This window comes from Balaenoptera physalus (genome assembly GCF_965194825.1).
Source record: "Balaenoptera physalus genome assembly, chromosome: 4".
NCBI classification, from domain to species: domain Eukaryota; kingdom Metazoa; phylum Chordata; class Mammalia; order Artiodactyla; family Balaenopteridae; genus Balaenoptera; species Balaenoptera physalus.
The window spans coordinates 97,321,964-97,338,834 of NC_138891.1; the positions used below are offsets into that span (position 1 = coordinate 97,321,964).

Sequence of the window (16,871 nt, forward strand, 5' to 3'; positions counted from 1 at the left end):
TCCTATATCCCCCTTTCGTAGCTGTTTGTCAACTGCCTACATTTGCTGTGTCTGTGTCCCTTTTCTTCTTTCCCATTTCTGCTCCCACCATTCCACTAAACTATACCTAAGTCACCATATCCTCTCTAAATTCATTATTACCCTTTTCTCTTGGTGTTTTCTTTATTCTTCATAAAAGATCAAAGTCATCTTTTAAAAATACAGCTCTTGTCTCATGATTCTCTTGTTAAAACTAGGGGATTGATATTGTTGTTGACATTAAAGTTTCAAATCCTCAACATAGTCCACAGGGTCCTGCCTAACTGCCCATCCTTATCTTATACAAATTTCCTCTTCACTCTAAGCACTTGAGCCAGGTAAGTCCTTTAATTTCCTTAAAGAAGCTTTACTCATGTCTGAGTATTTACATTTTGTCCTCCTTTTTGAACCACTCTCCATTTTCCACTTGTTTCCTTTGGACAGTTTCAGCGTAAATGTCATATTCTCAGTAAAACCTTCCCTGATCTCGTTCAGAAGAAATGCAGCACCTGTATTTCCTGTTCATATTGCTCATCATAGTTGTAATTAAATAACTGATTGGGTAATTCTTTGGAATATAAGCTCCATGAAGACAGGAACTGTAACTCTTTTGTTTGTTGCTGAATCTCCAGATTCTACTAGTACAGTTGTTTTGTTAGAAGGTATTTGGTAAGTATTTGTTGAACGAAGAATGAATTATTATTCATTCATAGAAATGTCACTCATCTCTTTATTATTTAATGATAATTTTAAAATCTGTAAACTTAAAGTGTTTGGAGTTTCAGTGAGTTCTATAGAGGTTCCTCTGAAGACTTGTATCCCGCTTCTTCCAGATGATCTGATGATACAGCCCCAAGTGGCTGCGGCAAACAAGTGATTTCTTTGAGCTCTGTTTTATATTAAAAATACACGAACACTTTGCTTTCTGTTTCTTAATATTCTTAACATTTGTTAAACAAACAGTGCCTAAAATTGGTACTGGGGAATAGAATAGATACTCTTCTGATCACACATTTCCAATTCTTCCAGCCATTCCTCATATGACATTGTCTCACATCTACTTGGTAGCCTGTTCACAGTCCTGCAGAAACTATATTTCATGGTTCTAGAACTGAACACAGTTCTTCAAGTATTATCAGCACATAGATGTGTTGAATGAGTAATGGGCAAAATGTAGTGAGGCAGAGCTGGAAGTGCTTAGATTTATCAGTTTTACTTTTGAAATTGGTGTAGGTACAGTAAGTATTTTAAGTTGACATATTTTTAGAAATAAGGTAAAATTAAATGTATCTTAAGACTATGTAGGGTTAAGATTGTAGATGTTGTACTGTTACCCTTAGTTTTAATTATGTTTTCCGAATCAAATACTAAAACAAGAATACATTTTTAGTGCAGAAAGCAGTTGCCTATGTGATGTGATGTGCAGATGTGTGTTGTTGTTCCAGTTACAGTGTGACCAGGCACAGATTGGTTACCAGCAATCCAACAGCTGTACGTGTGTGTGACCACAGATGTAGTATACTAGATAGAATTCTGAAGAAAGACCCAATTTAAGTGAAAAGTGCTTTAGTTTTTCATGTATATTTGAGAATGACTAGGCATATTTTTTACTTACGATATTTACTACTCTGGTTAATTTCTTGAAGAACTGAATTTAGAATTCCTGGAGGTTTTCATTTGTTATAATTTGTGATGAATTCATGTATTATATAATGTTTAGTACTGTATGTATTAATTATTTATGTGTGTAACAGGCAACTCAAAGTTGTGTTGACGAATGTCCTATGGACGGATTTAGGACGAAAATTCAGAAAGACCCTACCTAAAAATGATGCTAATTTATATGATGCCAACAAGGTGCAATCAGACTCATTGCCTTCGACATCTGTTGACAGCCTAGAGACATGTCAAAAATTAGAACCTCTTCACCAAAGCCTTAATTTATCTGAAAGGTATGTTGTTCAGTATTGATTTTGTTCAACTTACCGTATTTGAAATAATTTAAGTCCAATAGTCTTAAAAATAAGATTGTTGGAAATGATCTTTAAGAAAATCTGCATATACAGGTGTGACCCCCTCAAATCTTAAAGTTGACAATCTTAATTTACAAAGTTAATGATTCTACATTTCATTAAATAGATTGACATAGAATTATTTTTAAAAACAAGTATTCTTAGTGCATTTAGCTTAATAATTTGATTCACATGTACAGATTTTTAGAGATTCACATATGATATAAAATGAAGAACTAGATATATATAGATGGGTAAGGTCCTAGATTAAATATTTTTTGAAAGGTATGTTAAAGATGCAGAAAATAAAACAGGTATGTATATCTGTCTATCTGTAGATCTTTTTAATTTTCTGCATCTTTAACATACCTTTTAAATATTATTTAACCTGGGTCCTTACTACTTTTGACTTTATGAGCTTTCTTGTATTTTACATGCATTTTTTTAAAAAAAGGAGATGATTTTGAAATATTACTCCCAGATTTTTGATAATAAATATGTGGTTTAATTTTGAAAACTAACAGGTTTTGTTCCATATTTTTTAAAAGAATTATATATGAAGTTTGGGGCTAAAAATTAGGAATTAGCTCTGGGAATTTGTCATCTGTAACATATTAATAATATTTTTAATGTATTTCCACTTACAGTTTTAACCCTTAAATGAGTATTTTTTAGGGGAGGTATTTTGCTTTCAATTAGAATATCCTGTCATTAGCTGGATGGTGCTTTGGTTATTTGGTCTGTAATTTGATAACAATTTATAAGTGCTTTAAGCCAAGATCCAGTGAAAACCTGTTAACTATCAGCACAATTATTTTAAATATTAAAGAACTCTGTCAAAACATCTGGACATAGTATTATGAATTAATTGTTTTTTAAAAAAGGACACTTTTTTTTTAATACATCTTTATTGGAGTGTAATTGCTTCACAATGCTGTGTTAGTTTCTGTTGTACAACAAAGTGAATCAGCCATATGCATACATAGATCCCCATATCCCCTCCCTCTTGCGTCTCCCTCCTACCCTCCTTATCCCACCCCTCTAGGTGGTTGCAAAGCACCAAGCTGATCTCCCTGTGCTGTGTAGCTGCTTCCCACTAGCTATCTGTTTTACATTTGGTAGTGTGTATATGTTGATGCTTCTCTCACTTCGTCCCAGCTTACCCTTCCCTCTCCCCATGTCCTCAAGACCATTCTCTATGTCTGCGTCTTTATTCCTGCCCTGCCACTAGGTTCATCAGTACCATTTTTTTTTAGACTCCGTATATATGCATTAGCATATGGTATTTGTTTTTCTCTTTCTGACTTACTTCACTCTGTATGACAGACTCTAGGTCCATCCACCTCACTACAAATAACTCAACTTCATTTCTTTTTATGGCTGAGTAATATTCCATTGTATATATGTGCCACATCTTCTTTATCCATTCATCTATCGGTGGACACTCAGGTTGCTTCCATGTCCTGGCTATTGTAAATAGTGCTGCAATGAACATTGAGGTGCATGTGTCTTTTTGAATTATGGTTTTCTCTGGGTATATGCTCAGTAGTGGGATTGCTGCGTCATATGGTAGTTCTATTTTTAGTTTTTTAAGGAACCTCCATACTGTTCTCCATAGTGGTTGTATCAATTTACATTCCCACCAACAGTGCAGAGGAGGGTTACCTTTTCACCAAGGACACTTCTTTTAAAGAAGGCAAAAACATAAAAAGCTATGTAACAAGAATTTCTGTACTAGATCATATCTGATGTAAATTTAACTTTCTAAAGCACCCAAAATCTTAGAGTCAGACAACTTAGCTTCAGTAATTTATGAAGCAGTTTGCTCTCATTGTCCTGGAGTCCAGTGTTTTTCCTCCTTAGTACAGGTGAGCTATTCCCTTACTGTGCTGCTAGATCTAAATAAAGGGGGCTAAAGGAATGACCCTTCCAATCCCTTTGATTCTCTTGAAAAGAAGCTTTAGCTCTCTTCCAAATGACATCTGTCCCCTCATCCCATGTCTGTCCTTTTTTCAATTAGATCAGCATGATTGGAAAAGTGTAATGTTTCATTCTCTTGGAATAGTTTTTCTCACCAGAAATTGTTAGCAGCTAGATTATGTGTCCATGAAATTTAAATATAATGTGAAGTAAAGAGTCCCAATAAGATTCTAATTTGGTTTTTTACTGTGTGTGTGTTGTTCTGTTCACTTACTGGGATGAACTACTAGTTAGTCCAGACTTTTTCCCTCAGCTCCAGGTGTCCTAAATTTAACTTGTTCCAAAGTGGATGCATCTTCTTTGTTCTCAGACTTGTTCCTATTTCTGTATCTCCTCCCTGTCTGAATATATGACTCCTCTTTACACTTAGTTCTTCAAATTAGAACTTGGAAATTGTCCTGGCTCCTCTTTTTTCCTTATCCTTTGTATCCAGTCATTTATCATGTCTAGTTATTTGTACCTCCTAAATCTGTCTTGAAATGATCTTTTCTTCATCTTTATTGCCACTGCCTCAGTTCAAGCCCTGATAACTTTGTGCCTTTATTATTAGGATCGTAATTTGATTGGGCTTCCTGAGCATAGTCTTTTTCTTCTAGGTTATTTCTCTGTATTGTTGCTGAGGTATTCATTCTAAAAGGCAGATGTTGTCGCTCTCCAGTTTAACATCTTTCTGTGGCTCCACATAAACTTTAGGATAAAGTTCAAATTCCTTACCTTGGCATACAAGGTCCGTGATGATTTCACTTTTGACTATCTCTAGCTTTGTGTCTGTCCACTCTTCCATATTCATGCTGTGCTTTAGATTTAGGAAACTACTGGTAGTTCACTGAATGTATAATGCGGTTTTATTCCTCTGAGCTCATGCTTTTTGTTCTCTTGGGAACAATTCTCCTTTTCCCCTTTACTGACTTATATTGAGCTCATTATATTTAACATTGAGATCATTTCTTTGATTCCACCTGCCACATCTGCATTTGATCCCTTTCTTTGTCTTCCTAAGCGGCCTGTTCCTGTATCATAGCACTCATCACACTATACTGTGATTTTTAGTTTCTCTGCCTCCCTGACAATAAGCTTCATGAAGGCAGGGACCCTACATTTTATTATTTTTCCTTGCACAGTACTGGGCACATACTAAACGCTCAATAAATGTTTGCTGACTATACGAAAGAGATTGCTTCTCAGCAGAGTTACATCTCCAGTCTCCTTGATTGAAATGTCTTTTCCTCCATCAGAACCAATTATCTGCTCTGTAATTTTGGTGACAATCAGGAGAAGAGATATCACAAGCTTCAAACAGGAAAATTGGAGAACTGTTTAGGGTATAGCTTTGGATAGATGTTTTCTTTGTGGGGCTTGCTATCTAGACTAGGAGACTGAGACTTTGACATGATGCTGTTTGTCTTATTTTCATGTTACTTAGCTAGGATTTCATTATTTCAGAAAGATGAAAGGGAAAAAAATTTATTTTTGGTTTTTAATTTTAACTTAAAGTTTAACTATTGAGTAAATCAAAATTACTCATTCATTCCCAGAAATGGCATTTTTTTACTTTTTAAAAATTTTATTTACTTATTTTTGTTTTTTAATTAAAAATTTTTAATTTTATATTGGAGTATAGTTGATTTACAGTGTGTTAGTTTCAGGTGTACAGAAAAGAAATGGCATTTTTTAGAAATTTTATTTGCATTCTAGGATCTAAAGGGTAGTGATCTAAGTAAGTTGCCTTTTAATGAAGATAGTTTAGCCTTTTAATTTCCGGATAAAGTTGAGAAGAAAAACAGAAAACACATGATACCAATCAATCTTGTTAAATAATGAAGAAAAGGGTCAAGAGTTTTAGAAATATCAAACTAGCAGTATGTGGGATGCATACATTTTTTTTAAACAAGTAAATCATATTTTAGTTTAGGTTTTATTTCCGTATGTGGTTCATATCTGTTTTCCTGGGAGAATATTTCCAGATCCTTATAAACTTTGGACATTAGGCAAGAAAGAGCCTAGTGGGAGACATGTGCAAAACTTTTGAGACGGTAAACCATCTTTCTCCTGCTTTCATCTATTGGCACCAGAGATTATTAGAGAAATATCGACACAGTGTAACTCTATTCTGTTAAGAAAAAGTTAGTTCCTGGTTCTTGGAATTCCCCTAAATGACTTAATTATATTTATTCATGTTTTTCTTAAGTTTGCCTATGTTTGAAGGTTTAGAAAATTACATATTCCAGATATTGTGGTGGTAAGACTTTCTGGACACCCTGGTATTCTTGTAACCTTAAGACTTCTTTAAGCCAGTAATGTTTTAGTTGAGTGATAATTTATTCACTTAATATATAGCTTAGTAAAAGAAAAGAGCAAATTTAGGAAATCTGTGAATCTCTTTAAGAAAGTAATTCAAAAATTAAAAATTTTTTTCTTTGTAGCTTAAACTGATTTAGAAAGTAATATTTTGAATTATATCATCTGGGACAAGAATAGATTTATAGGAACCCTAAAAAAGACCTGGCGCAGCCTAATAAAGAAATAAAGAAATGACCATTGTTAACAAAAAAAAAGAAAAAAAAGTTTTGATCAAGAAAAAAAAAGTTACATAGCACAGTTTTCGAAAAGCATTCATCTAAATTACAGCAAAATAAAAACTAAATTAGTATTGTAATTTTTTTGCTTGTTATTTATAGCTTTATTACCAGATGTAATTGTTATCTTTCAACAAGGGTTCCATTGCTTTAAAAATTTGCTCTTAACATCAAGTATGTCTTAATAGCGCTTATCAGTTTTTCAAAGTTTTCCCCCATTTATTAAATTATTTCAATGTTATATTTACCTTGCTACTAATATGTGGGGGAGGAACTCACAATTTGTGATTGAAAAAATTAAGAACCAGAGAAAATAACCATGTAGACACACAATCAATAAATGATATTACTTCTCAGGCCAGTATACTTTCTGTTTCATCTCACTGCATTACAAAATTTGTTTCTCCTTTGGTTTAACATATTATATTTTGAAGTGTGATTTCATAATATTAGCAAGTAAAGTTAAACAAATTCTGTTTTACTTACTGATACTATTTGCATACTTGGGAAAAAATTGGATGGACTGTGTGAAATGACATTTTTCAGTCCTTCCTTATATATTGCGATAGTATGAGAGATGAAGTACACACCTTTATATATTTCTTGTGAAAATTCAGAATCTTTTGAAATGCTGGCTAGCCCTAGAATTTCCATGGCAGTGCTAATTTCTAAGTTGTACACCAAAAGACAGTTTAGGTATTATGAACTTAATTATTACTTTATAGATTTGTTTTCTGTAAGGCTGTCATACAAAGCTCTCTGTTTCTTCAAGGTACACAAATTACATAAGTTGTGAATAGCTGATGAAAGATGTTTTGGGCTATGGTGCGTGTTATGAAGAGCTAGGGGTACTGTAGGCATTGCTATTTAACTATATACTTTTCTAATAAATTATTTTCATTAAGATTGCAGAGCATGATGAATTATGACAAGCACTAACTGAAAAGATAATTTATAAGTTTGAGCAAGACTTCAATAATAGGAAAATTAAAGTGAGCTTCCATTTATTGTATATTTACTATGTGCCAGGACTTGTGCTAAACTGCTTTACATCTATTATTTCATCTAATCTTAATAATTTTTTAAGGTAGATATTATAATTCTCCCTATCTTTGAGATGAAGAGATCAAAGATAAGAGGTATAAATTATGGTAAGTAACTTATCTAAGGTTATATAGTTATTAGGTGCTGAATTCAGAGCCCAACCTTATGTTTGTCTGACTCCAGAGTCCTTGCTCTTAACCTCTGTGTCATACTGCTTTTCATTCTTCTGACCTTTAATTCTTTAATAAGTAGGAATTGGACTTTATTACATATTTTATGTGACGTCTAATTTATTAACCTTTAAATATTCTACTTAAAAATTTTTTTTCTTGTGGCATTTGTTCGCATAGTAGTAGAGTGCTTTCTAATTGAAAGGTGTATCATGGTAGACATGCTGAGATAGTTCCTTGAACCTTCTGATAGCTTCAGAGGCCCTCTAGGGCTCTTGTGCTTTAGAGATGCGGGTTCTACTGCAGTTTGGTATATAATCTTTTCAAATGGTTTTTGGGTGAATTTTGAAATTTTTCTCTTCTAGGAAAGACTTTCAACTATTTGTTTAGCTTAAAAATTCTCATTTATCCTCTAAGATTCTTTTTTCATAGCTCTGCTTTTTCTTCCTTCAAAATCTAGCAGCAAAACAAACCATAAAAGAATAGAATGATCATTTATTATTCAGAAGCTAATTGTAATCTTTATAATTTTTCCCTTTCCTTGCTGATATTTGTATTTTTGTTGTTGTTGTTGTTGATTATTCTCTTCAGTACTTTTTATAAGACTAATCTTCTATGGACTCTTTCTCTCGTATTTGGAGAGACAGCTTTTTTTTTAGGGACTCAACATTTAAAAACACATTTAAACATACTATAGTCAGGCATTTAAACAGAGGTAGTAAATTATAGCTGATATTTCTTTGGTATTTCTTCCTCTGTGCCCCAAATTTTCTCTTTATTTAAACACTACGGTTCTTGGATTATTTTCATTATAAGCCACATTTTAGAATTCAGTAATGATAGGGGACCATAAAAAGAGTGTATCATCTGCTCTTAAAATGAGCCATCAACTAGTATATCAGATTCTCTCATCTCTTAAAAGTAAGTAAAATTTTAATTGTGCTAAACTATGTGGAAAAAAATAGTTCTTACCCAATAAAATTCTCTCTTCTAATATTCCTGCATTTTCCCTAAAGCATTGAGAACTGTAGTTGAGTTTCCTTTAGTGATTTATTTCACAGCAATTCCTAGTGTGAGGTCAGACAGAAGAAATCTTGAGACTCCTTACTTGTCCTGTATTGTCTCCATTCCTACTTTAATTCCAGGATTTTAAGAAGGGTTCTGTCAGGCATCAAATATACAAAGCAGACAATAATAAATAGGATTCTTAGAGATTTAAATCATGAGAGGAGATAGAAAAATATCTCTGTCCTCCTCTCCCCACAGTTAGTGGTTGTACTAAATGGCTAACTTTCTTTGCTTTCTTCCTTCACTCAAACTCTGAGTTCAGAGAGTTGTATTTACTACTAGCCTTGTTTTTAGATCATATACTGCTTAATCAACGCAGTACATATTTTGTGGAGGTTGTGCTGGAAATGGATATTTTTAAGGTTTCCTGAAGTATCTACAGAAAAGCTCAGTTATCTTGATGCTGTGGCAAGTTAGTATTGAGGATGCAGTGTAATGGAATAAAATTTAAAAAACCAAAAGATAATTGGCCCAGGTTCTTCTTCCAGGAAGAGTTGCTTATACTTGGGCAACCATTTAACTTTTCTGAGCTTTGAGTTCTTCATGTTTAAAATAAAGAGAAGGCTAAGTTATTTTAAAGTTCTCCTATGATTTGAAATTCTACGTTATCTGGAACATAGTGAAAAGAACACAGTGCCTCTATGTAGTGAAAATAGAGTACCTCTGAGACTACAGCAAATGTAACAAAGTACAAGGAAGCTCACATTTTTTTACTTAAACAAAAGTACTCTGGCCCTTTCTAGGTGTTATCTATTGTCTCTCACAAAAGGTCAATAAAGTGCTTCAAGTGACATATGGGTAGCAGTCAAGGGGGGCATCTGATAAAGAGGAGATAGGAAACTTACAAAATACACTAATGTGAAGTAAAAAAATCACAATAATTTGGCCTGGGCCAGTCAGTTCAGGTCAGATAGTGGCCTTGAGGGCATCATTGTAGTGTGGAAAAGAACATCAGTTGTTTAAAGTAACAACTGGTTAACGAGGAGAAGATTAGTCTATCCTCTTCTGTTTAAGGATGATGTGAAACCACCACTTTAAAAAAGTTTGGAGTGTTAAAAATTACCTTTACTAAACATTTGTTGACCCTTTTCCCTGGTGCTATTATATAAAGCGTGTTTATTACCATCAGTATATGTGCTGTTTCACTTAAGGACTCTATCATTACCATAGATGCAATCTGAATGATGTCTTCCTTATTGGATTTAGCATTTGTCATTTACCAATTATGAGTATTGTTATTTACCAAGGACCTTTCTGTTGAAGGAGAAGAATAAAGATTTATTGAATTGGTTTGTAGTATCTGTGTTTTTAACAACTACTGGAAAAGAAAAAGAAAGCATTTTTTGAGAAAAATTGGTTAAAATTTTAAGCAACCCCAATAGCATCCACTAAGTATAGTTAAGCTATTATAGTGGCATGCCAATCTATGCCAATTTATAAGATATAAGTATGTCTAGAAACAAAAAAAAGAGTGTTCATCCAACATTTTGAGTTCTTATGGGCTGATTTCCAGGGTGGTATAATTCTAATAGCTTACTTGTACTGAGTTGAAAATGCTTGAAAATTCAAATTCCTAGAATTTTTTTTACTGCAAATTTCAGTACAGTACAGTGTTTGTTATTTTATATGACAGGATACCCAGAGTTATATTGACGAATGTCCTGGGAACGGAGTTAGGAAGAAAATACATAAAGACCTCATCTGTAACTGAGGCCAGTTTGGGTGATACAGACAACTTGCAATCAGAGCAGCTTTCTTCATCATCTGATGGCAGCCTAGAATCTTGTCAAAATCTAAATCCTCACAAGAGCTCCTTTTTATCTGAAAGGTATGTTTAGTGATAACTTTACTCAAAATAAATATTTTACTTATTCTCATGAGCCTTCCTCTATTCTTCCCCCACAGATATGCTACTGCTAAATGAGAGGCAGCTGTGCTCTGATGGCTAGTGTAACTTTTCTCCCCTGGTGGCTGGAACGGCTATTGGAACCAACAGTCCATAGCTAATAATCAGTTTCGGACAGTACCGGTCACTCTACTTGTGTTTTGGGAAAATGGAGGCAGACTCTTAATGAAAATTTAGTTACCTATTTCAGTTTATTTGTCTGGTATAATTGAAATTCATTCTCCTGACATCTGTCTATTCCTTCTCCTTCTTTGTCCTATCCATCCATCTGGCTCTCTCTCTATCCATCCATCCATCCGTCCATCCATCCCTCCATCTTTTCTTATTCCCTATTTGTATACTCATATTCTAGAACTGTACCTGGCCATTAAATATCTGCTGAATGAATGACTGAATGCATTCCTCACAAAAAATGGCTTGAGATAGCTGAATTCCATTAACAAACATGGCTTACTGTACTAATAAGAGAAATGATAATCAGCAGTTGCTTTTGTTTTAAGCTTTAGGAAAGGCTCATTTGGGGGCTGTAAATAAGAAAAAAATTTGCAGTAAAAAGCTAGGGGATGTCAGTTAGTAAATAGTACTAGATCTTTTAACTTCCATTTACCGTGAACTTCTCTATTTTATTTTCTGCTTTCCACCAGTACAATAAATAGTTTTGATCTGAGTGAAAAATTATTGATCCAGTTTTAATTGTCCCTCTACCCCCAACCAAAAGGTAACTTCTGGTTTGTATTTCTCTTGTAAGCCTAATTACATTAAAGAGTATTTATGGTTGCCTTTTAAAATATCTATAACAAATTTCTTAATTTCTAACACATTCTGTTTTTATAAACTCTGTTTATTTCTTATGAACTTATAAATTTTATGAATTTTTCTCCTTTTGGAAAATATTTTGTGTTTCACTTAGGTTCTACTTAGTAAATTCTCAGTGACAATTTTAACTTTATACTTTTTCTGAATTTGCTGAAAATAAAAAGAGCTCCAGTGGCATTATCCAGTTACTAATACATTTAATGTATAATCAGAGATAGTAGAAATGCATTTATCATTTTGCACTGTAAGTGTTTATATTTGCCTCCTGTACTAGACCATGAGCTCCTTAAGGAGAGATCATATCTTATTTACATTTATATCCAGTGCTTAGCTCAATACATATTGAATTTTGTGCACTTGGGTTAATGTTCATGTCATTTAACCTTGATCTTTGGTTTCCTTAGTTGTAAAAAGAGAAATAATTTTGAATAATGTTTCTAACCTCACAAAATTGTGTATAATCTTTTTAAAATCTCACTTGTGAGAATTCTTTATGACCATAAAATACCATACAAAAAAATGTTATTATTGAAGATACTTTCTGTAGAGAAAGTCACTTATGTACTGTTACCATGGAATTCAAATGACATCAGTGCATTCATGCTGTTATGAAAAATAGCACTATTGTGAGGATTCTGTGAAACTATCAAATTGTAATCTATACTTTTCAGGCTTTATACCAACCTGGGGCTAAGGTTTACTAGTAATAACTCTAAAATTTCTGGCTCTTTCTAAAATCTATTCAGTGAGAACTCTAGGTCTCCTAAAGTCCTTTCCAAATAGTAAGGAAATTTCCAGGTGGTATTTGATATGGACCATGGAAATTCATTCTCTTGGTGGTAATTTTCTTTCTTTGATTCTTGCATTTAGAATAGGCATAGACTTTGGAGCCAGACGCCTGGATTCAGATTTTAGCAGTACTGCTAACATGCTGACTTACCTTGGGCAAGTTACCTATTCTATCTTTAAAACAAGGATAATTATACACACCTTATAGGATTATTGTGCAGATTTAAGGAGATAACCGATGTAAAATGCCTAGAACTTGATAGGTAACTAATAAATGGTAGTCACAATTGCCACAGCCATACTAGTATTACCATGTGGTTTAAGGAGTACTGTACTCCTTAAACCAAACTAGTTCTCTCTTCCCTTAAAATGAGTTCATTTTGAGGAGACTCCAGAGTGCCCCATAAATTTTAAGTATGGCCATATCATCACTTCAGTAGATATGCCCCATTAAAACTAAATACAGGATGAACACAGGATAGGCTCGAGGACGGGACTCTTGTAACCAACCTCCTCCTAGTTTGCCTGTCTTAAAATCAGAAAGAGTAAATAGAAATTAGATCTTCTCAGAAGGAAACATGATGTTCTGACATTATTGTTACTGTTCTGTTATTGTAGAGAATGTGGCCAACTTTGTTACAAAGATAGAATGTCAAGTAGCAACTAGAAGTTGGTGGGTTGAAGAATGGGGGCTATGGCTGAAAACTGAGGAGGTTTCCTCTGAAAACCCAATGCTTGTGCCCTTGATGATACATATGGAAAAATGTTGTATGAAGGCTAAAAGTCTTACTTTAGCCTTAGCTTGTCTTTAGTGTTCAGAGCTGTTATTACCAACTTTAATGACAACCTGAATGTAATTATATAGGAAAAAAAGTCTTGTGTTTTATGCCAAAAATAAAGGATTAATAGAAAACACCAAAAGTGAATAGGAAATTTAAATTAAAATGGCCACCTTGAAGTAGCATATTTGTTTTTTCTAGATGCCAATTTATTATTTTAACATATAGATACTTAATTATTAACCTTTATATTATTACTATAATAATTTTTAATTAATATTTATTAAGTCTTTACTATGATATTACACTGTGATAAATGCTATACCTGTATTAACTTATTTAGTACAGACTTGAATTGCAGCTCAGGCAATTTGCTTAACTTCTCCTTCTCTGTACCTCAGTTTAGCCCATCTGTAAGATAAGATAATACCTAGGTATGCTGGAGGAGTAAATGAGAAAATCACTTTTTAATCTTTTAATTTGATAACTTTTTACATCAATACATAGAGATCTAGTTTATCTTCTTTTACATATATCTACTTCCTTATGAGTGGACATTTAGGGTATTTTTCATTTTTTGTCTGTATAACAATGCCATAATAAATGGAGTTATCTTTTTTTAAATTTATTTTTTAAATAAATTTATTTATTTATTTATTTTTGGCTGCATTGGGTCTTTGTTGCTGTGTGCAGGTTTTCTCTGGTTGCGTCGAGCAGGGGCTACTCTTTGTTGCGGTGCATGGGCTTCTCATTGCAGTGGCTTCTCTTGTTGCAGAGCACGGGCTCTAGGTGCGTGGCCTTCAGTAGTTGCAGCACGTGGGCTCAGTAGTTGTGGCTCGCTGGCTGTAGAGTGCAGGCTCAGTAGTTGTGGTGCACAGGCTTAGTTGCTCCGCGGCATGTGGGATCTTCCCGGACCAGGGCTCGAACCCGTGTCCCCTGCATTGGCAGGCGGATTCTTAACCACTGCGCCACCAGGGAAGTCCATTAAGTTTATTTATTTAATTTATTTAGTTTTGGCTGTGTTGGGTCTTCGTTGCTGCACGCAGGCTTTCTCTAGTTGCAGTGAGCGGGGCTACTCTTCATTGCGGTGCACGGGCTTCTCATATTGGTGGCTTCTCTTGTTGCAGAGCACGGGCTCTAGGCACACAGGCTCAGTAGTTGTGGCTCGCTGGCTGTAGAGTGAAGGCTCAGTAGTTGTGGTGCACGGGCTTAGTTGGTCCGCGGCATGTGGGATCCTCCCAGACCAGGAATCGAACCCGTGTCCCCTGCATTGGCAGGCAGATTCTTAACCACTGTGCTACCAGGGAAGTCCCAATAAATGTTTACATATATGTCTTTGTGTATTTATTCTTATAAATCTTATAGTGCCATTCTCCTGAATTTTATCCAGAATTAAGTGATATCATTGAAATTTTTTGATGACCTGTTGGCAAAAATAAATATAATTGTTTTCAATAAATTGTTTTCAGTCATTTTGTATTTTAGTGAAGATGGATTTTGTATTTCTCGCATGAGTTTCCTCTTTAGTCTTTGCATGTATTGGGGTGTTTCAGTTGTTTCTTACTGATTTGTAAGAACTCTTATGAAAGGTACTAACTCTTTGTTATATGTGTTGCAAAAATATTTTTAGGTTTCCTATTTGTAATTTTACTTTGTTTATAGTAACTTCTGTAGTATTGATACTTAAAGTTTTATTTTGTAAAACCTGTCAGTGTTTGACCCCAGTGTTTTGGTTTATTCTTGGAAAGACCTCCTCAACCCCAAGTATAAAAATAGGTCAGTGAACTACAGTTTTAATTTGTGATTTTTTAAATGAGGTATTAGGCCCAGAATAACAGTCTGGAGATAACTTTTCTAATTGTTTTGATTCCTTTTTGCCTTTCTGGAGTCTGGTATAAATGTCTATGGATACATGGGTTGCTTCCACTTTTTGGCTATTGTGAATAATAATACTGTTATGAACATCAGTGTACAAGTATCTGTGTTTCTACTTTTAATTCTTTTGGGTGTATATCCGAAAGTGGAATTGCTGGATCATTTAATTCTATTATTAATTTTTTGAGTAACCCCCACACTGTTCTCTGTAGTAACTGCACCATTTTACATTGACACAGCAGTGCACAAGGGTCCTGGTTTTTTCATATCATTGATAACACTTGTTATTTTCTGTGTTTGCATAATAGCCATCCTAATGGGTGTGAAGCAATATCTCATTGGGCGTTTGATATGGTTGTCCCTAGTAATTACTGATATTGAACATCTTTTTCATGAGTTTATTGGCCATTCATGTATCTTCTTTGGAGAACTGTCTCTTCAACTCCTTTGCCCATTGATGAATCAGGTTGTTTTTGATTTATTTATTTTATAACATCTTTATTGGAGTATAATTGCTTTACAATGTTGTGTTAGTTTCTGCTCTATAACAAAGTGAATCAGCTATATGCAGACGTATATCCCCATATCCCCTCCCTCTTGCATCTCTCTCCCACCCCTCTAGGTGGTCACAGAGCACCAAGCTGATCTCCCTGTGCTATGCTGCTGCTTCCCACTAGCTATCTGTTTTACATTTGGTAGTGTATATATGTCAGTGTTACTCTCTCACTTCGTCCCAGCTTACCCTTCCCCTCCCCGTGTTCTCAAGTCCATTCTCTGCGTCTGCGTCTTCATTCATGTCCTGCCCCTAGGTTCATCAGAACCATTTTTTTTTTTTTTAGATTCCATATATATGTGTTAGCGCACGGTATTCGTTTTTGTCTTTCTGACTTACTTCACTCTGTATGACAGACTCTAGGTCCATACACCTCACTACAAATAACTCAGTTTCGTTTCTTTTTATGGCTGAGTAATATTCCATTGTATATATGTGTCACATTTTCTTTATCCATTCATCTGTCGTTGGACACTTAGGTTGCTTCCATGTCGTGGCTACTGTAAATAGAGCTTCAGTGAACATTGAGGTGCATGTGTCTTTTTGAATTATGGTTTTCTCAGGGTATATGCCCAGTAGTGGGATTGCTGGGTCATATGGTAGTTCTACTTTTAGTTTTTTAAGGAACCTCCATACTGTTCTCCATAGCGGCTGTATCAATTTACATTCCCACCAACAGTGCAAGGGGGTTCCCTTTTCTCCACACCCTCTCCAGCATTTATTGTTTGTAGATTTATTGATGATGGCCATTCTGACCGGTGTGAGGTGATACCTCATTGTAGTTTTGATTTTCATTTCTCTAATAATTAGTGATGTTGAGCATCTTTTCATGTGTTTCTTGGCAATCTGTATATCTTTGGAGAAATGTCTATTTAGGTCTTCTGCCCATTTTTGGATTGGGTTCTTTGTTTTTTTGATATTGAGCTGCATGAGCTGCTTGTATATTTTAGAGATTAATCCTTTGTCAGTTGCTTTGTTTGCAAATATTTTCTCCATTCTGAGGGTTGTCTTCTCGTCTTGTTTATGGTTTCCTTTGCTGTACAAAAGCTTTTAAGTTTCATTAGGTCCCATTTGTATATTTTTGTTTTTATTTCCATTTCTCTGGGAGGTGGGTCAAAAAGGATCTTGCTGTGATTTATGTCATAGAGTGTTCTGCCTATGTTTTCCTCTAAGAGTTTTATAGTGTCTGGCATTACATTTAGGTGTTTAATCCATTTTGAATTTATTTTTGTGTATGGTGTTAGGGAGTGTTCTAATTTCATTCTTTTACATGTAGCTGTCCAGT

The 16,871-nt window shown here is 34.4% G+C and overlaps 2 protein-coding genes across 9 annotated transcripts in view; one reads left to right on the forward strand and one right to left on the reverse strand.

The window, feature by feature from the left end:
• The window catches only part of LOC309660004 (putative protein ARB2BP), a 302,775-nt gene that overhangs the window by 76,839 nt on the left and 209,065 nt on the right, over positions 1-16,871 (reverse strand). The gene's annotated exons all lie outside the window — the stretch shown is intronic.
• The window catches only part of SENP7 (SUMO specific peptidase 7), a 156,622-nt gene that overhangs the window by 65,328 nt on the left and 74,423 nt on the right, over positions 1-16,871 (forward strand). For 5 of the 8 annotated variants that reach the window (XM_082460340.1, XM_082460341.1, XM_082460343.1 and 2 more), the window contains 2 exons: positions 1,773-1,970; positions 10,502-10,696. The exons of 2 other annotated variants lie outside the window; for them this stretch is intronic. In XM_082460340.1, the coding sequence (XP_082316466.1) occupies positions 1,773-1,970; positions 10,502-10,696 (393 nt within the window). The remainder of the gene's footprint in view (positions 1-1,772; positions 1,971-10,501; positions 10,697-16,871) is intronic. One more of the 8 variants, XM_082460345.1, reaches the window with a different exon arrangement.